Genomic DNA, 3142 nt, shown 5'->3' on the forward strand with positions numbered 1-3142 from the left:
TTTTTGCGAGGTCACGCCTTTTAACCGCTCAGCAGTATCATCAAATCGTTAATTAATTTCACTTATATTCTGAGCATTTTCTGAAAAAATCAAGCTCAGAACATCCTAGCGATTTAAAACAAACAACTATTTGACGATTTTCATAGAAGAAGACCACATTAATAAACACAACCGATAGAAGCTTGCACTAATGTTGCCTTAATTTGCCGAAAACGTTAATCAAGTTCAACAATTTTGTATTCGTGCAAAAAACGCAATTTAACAAACAAATAAATATTTTTTTGCTGACTGTCTTCGACAGAAAAATCAGGATTAATAACACCAGCAGCCAAGAGCTTCGAGTTCTTCTAAAGGCCAGCATCAGAGTAGTTTACAAATCCTAATAAAAATACAAAAACCCAGCCTGACAGAGAATGCAAAATTAAACTTTAAAGCGAATCAGGAACAATCAATGCGAACATAATTTGGAAATACGAACGGCACACAAAATCGCCATAAACCTCCATTCAACTCAAAAAGTATTAAAAGTTCCGTATTGAAATAGAGACAATAAATGACTGAAACCCAGGAATTAATTTTGATTTGGAATTGAAACACAGTCAGGAAAGTATATACAATTTCCGAAAATATCAGAAAAGTTTTTTCGCCGTTTGCAAATTGCTGATTCTTTTTCGGCATTAATGGGGTTAGTTCGAAGATGATTTCCAATATTTAGATTTTTCTTCTGAATTTGCTGTAAATGGTACAAATCTTTATGTTTATGAGTACGTTCGTTATGATCCTTTCATGGGAGCCTAGAGATATTGAAAAATTATCGTCGCTTCGTGTTCCGTACTTGAATGGAATGTTGGTATTTTGCCTTACAAGTTTTTCCTTCATAGGATCGATACTGAACTTCACAATCAACACCAACAACAAAAATAAAATCTTCATACTGGCAATTTAGGAAAAATATAATTCTGAAAGAGTTTTACGTTGTACAAGATCGCAAACTGAAATAGTCCTCGGTAATAAAAACCTCGCCATCCGCACGACGGCAAAGACTTTATGCGCCACTCAACCCATATAAAGCAGGGTTTGGATGGTCCTTCGGGACACATAGCGATAACGGGGGCCAAAAGGGGTCACCAGCTTCCCCCTCAACATATTGGTGCGCTTCTCGCCCCTGTTTAAACTGTTTACGACCCAGCTAATTGTTCAGAACTGAGCCGTTGCGATTTTACTGCTTCTTCGCGGTTTTTGCGAGTGAGAACAGCTTTTGCTAGTAAAAGTTTATTTCATCGGCAATAAGGTGCGTATGGCATACATAGAAGCTTCTCTCGTTTCGTCATTCTTTGTGATTATTGTCCAAAAGGTTGTCAATGTTGCTACTAACACTATTCACTGCTTCCTCCTGAGGAAAAATTAATTTGTGTCGTCGAATCTCTCCCTGATTTACGCTGTTTAGCTCCAAAATTGCCTCTTTTGGTCGGCTATCTTGGTCCCAATGCAAAACCAGTGGAACGGTATCGTCGGAAGTTACATCGCTGATGGTTAAAGTTGCCTGTTGAGCCGAAAATTGTTTATTTTCGGTAATTGAAAATTCGATTTCATCGTCGAAAATGCAGGCAGCCAGCAAAAATCCTTGTGGAAATCGTTCGAGGTAGAACTTCAAAATTCGTGGTACTACAGGGGTGCCTAAAAGATTATGTGATTATTTATAGTTTCTTAACAACTACTGCTAATAAAATTTACATTATCAGATACCACGTGAAAAATGGTTGGTTTTGCAATGTTTCCGGAAAGAGTTAGAGAAGTGATATTGACATACGGTTCTGGTCAGGAATTTTGCCATAAAAATCCTGGCTCAGACAGACAGAAAGAGTTTCCATTTCAAAGTATCCAATTTGGATACTTTTACAATTTCCAATTAAGTAAATAAAACGGTAAATAATAATTGAAATAATTACCGTAGAACCTTCTGACCAGACTTAAAGTACCCTCTGCACAGCAATTTTCAGCAAGCCGCTCAGTGCTCTCCATTAAAAATGTATTTTTTGATGGGACATGCACTGTAAATGTTTTCGGACAGTAGAAACTAAACCCTTTTCTGCATATACAAGGTTTCCTAAAGTTTTGCGGCAGCTCCACATTAATATCCATTATTAAGTTATTTCCCAATTTAGATGTCACCGTGATCAGCACGCAGAAGTCGCCGATTTCGTCGTTGCAGAAGTACAAGTACAACTTTATTTCTCCTTGGGACAGGAAGTGCGTGCTCATCATTAAGGAAGTCTCACCTGAAATATGTTAATAATCTCTAATCTACTCTTGCACCTAATGTAGTATATTCAAATTTTGGTTTTTGAGACAAAACTATTAGAATTTCCCCGCTTATGTTGTCATGACTGAATGGAGTTTTCAATTCTCTATCCAACGATGTCAAAACGAATTATGTGGCTCAAATGGCGCTTGAGAAATTTCAGAAAAAGCAGCGTCATGTTTGAGTAATTTTACAACTCAAAAACAAAACACGCACATTTCAAACTTCTTGAAATCAAGACTTTTTTGATAAAACTGCTACCGTTTCCGCCCTGATGGTTCACTTTCTAAACAGGCTATTTATTTCTCTCTGGAATGATGTAAAAATGAACGTTCTTCCTCATTTGGCCTCCGAGAAATGAGCAAAAACGGGACGGAAAACGTGAAACTTTGGCATAATCTTGCACCTAAGTGTCTCATATTTAAATTTTGCTTTCTGGGTCAAAACTACTCGAATTTGCTCACTCATGTTGTTATGGCTGAATGGAATTTTTAATTATCTATCCAACGATGCCAAAACGAATTCTGCGGCTCGAATGGTTCTTGAGAAATCTCAAAAAAAGCAGCGTCATGTTTGAGTCAATTTTGCAACTCCACAAACAAACGCGCAAATCCAAAAATTCTTGAAATCGAAACTTTTTTGAGGAAACTGACAACATTTCCGTATCGATGGTTCACTTTCTGAAAAGACCATTTAGTTCTCTCTGGAATGATGTAAAAATGAGCGTTCCTGCTCATTTTCCTTGCGAGAAATGAGCAAAAACGGGACGGAAAACATGAAATTTTGGCATAATCTTGCACCTAAGTGTCTGATATTCAAATTTCGCTTTCTGTGTCAAAA

At 37.1% G+C, this 3142-nt stretch overlaps 1 protein-coding gene across 1 annotated transcript; it reads right to left on the minus strand.

Annotated features, from left to right (window-relative positions):
- Positions 1–1256: 1256 nt before the first annotated feature.
- LOC109538724 lies at positions 1257–2279 on the minus strand (the record flags this gene model as incomplete). Its single annotated transcript, XM_019906094.2, is given in 2 exon segments — positions 1257–1677; positions 1950–2279. Coding segments are annotated over 2 exon segments (680 nt in total), but the record flags the coding sequence as incomplete, so codon positions are not given.
- Between the last annotated feature and the right edge of the window lie 863 nt (positions 2280–3142).

This window comes from Dendroctonus ponderosae, unplaced genomic scaffold (assembly GCF_020466585.1).
Source record: "Dendroctonus ponderosae isolate FM_Combo_2020 unplaced genomic scaffold, Dpon_F_20191213v2 Dpon_F_20191213_3, whole genome shotgun sequence".
NCBI classification, from domain to species: Eukaryota; Metazoa; Arthropoda; class Insecta; order Coleoptera; family Curculionidae; genus Dendroctonus; species Dendroctonus ponderosae.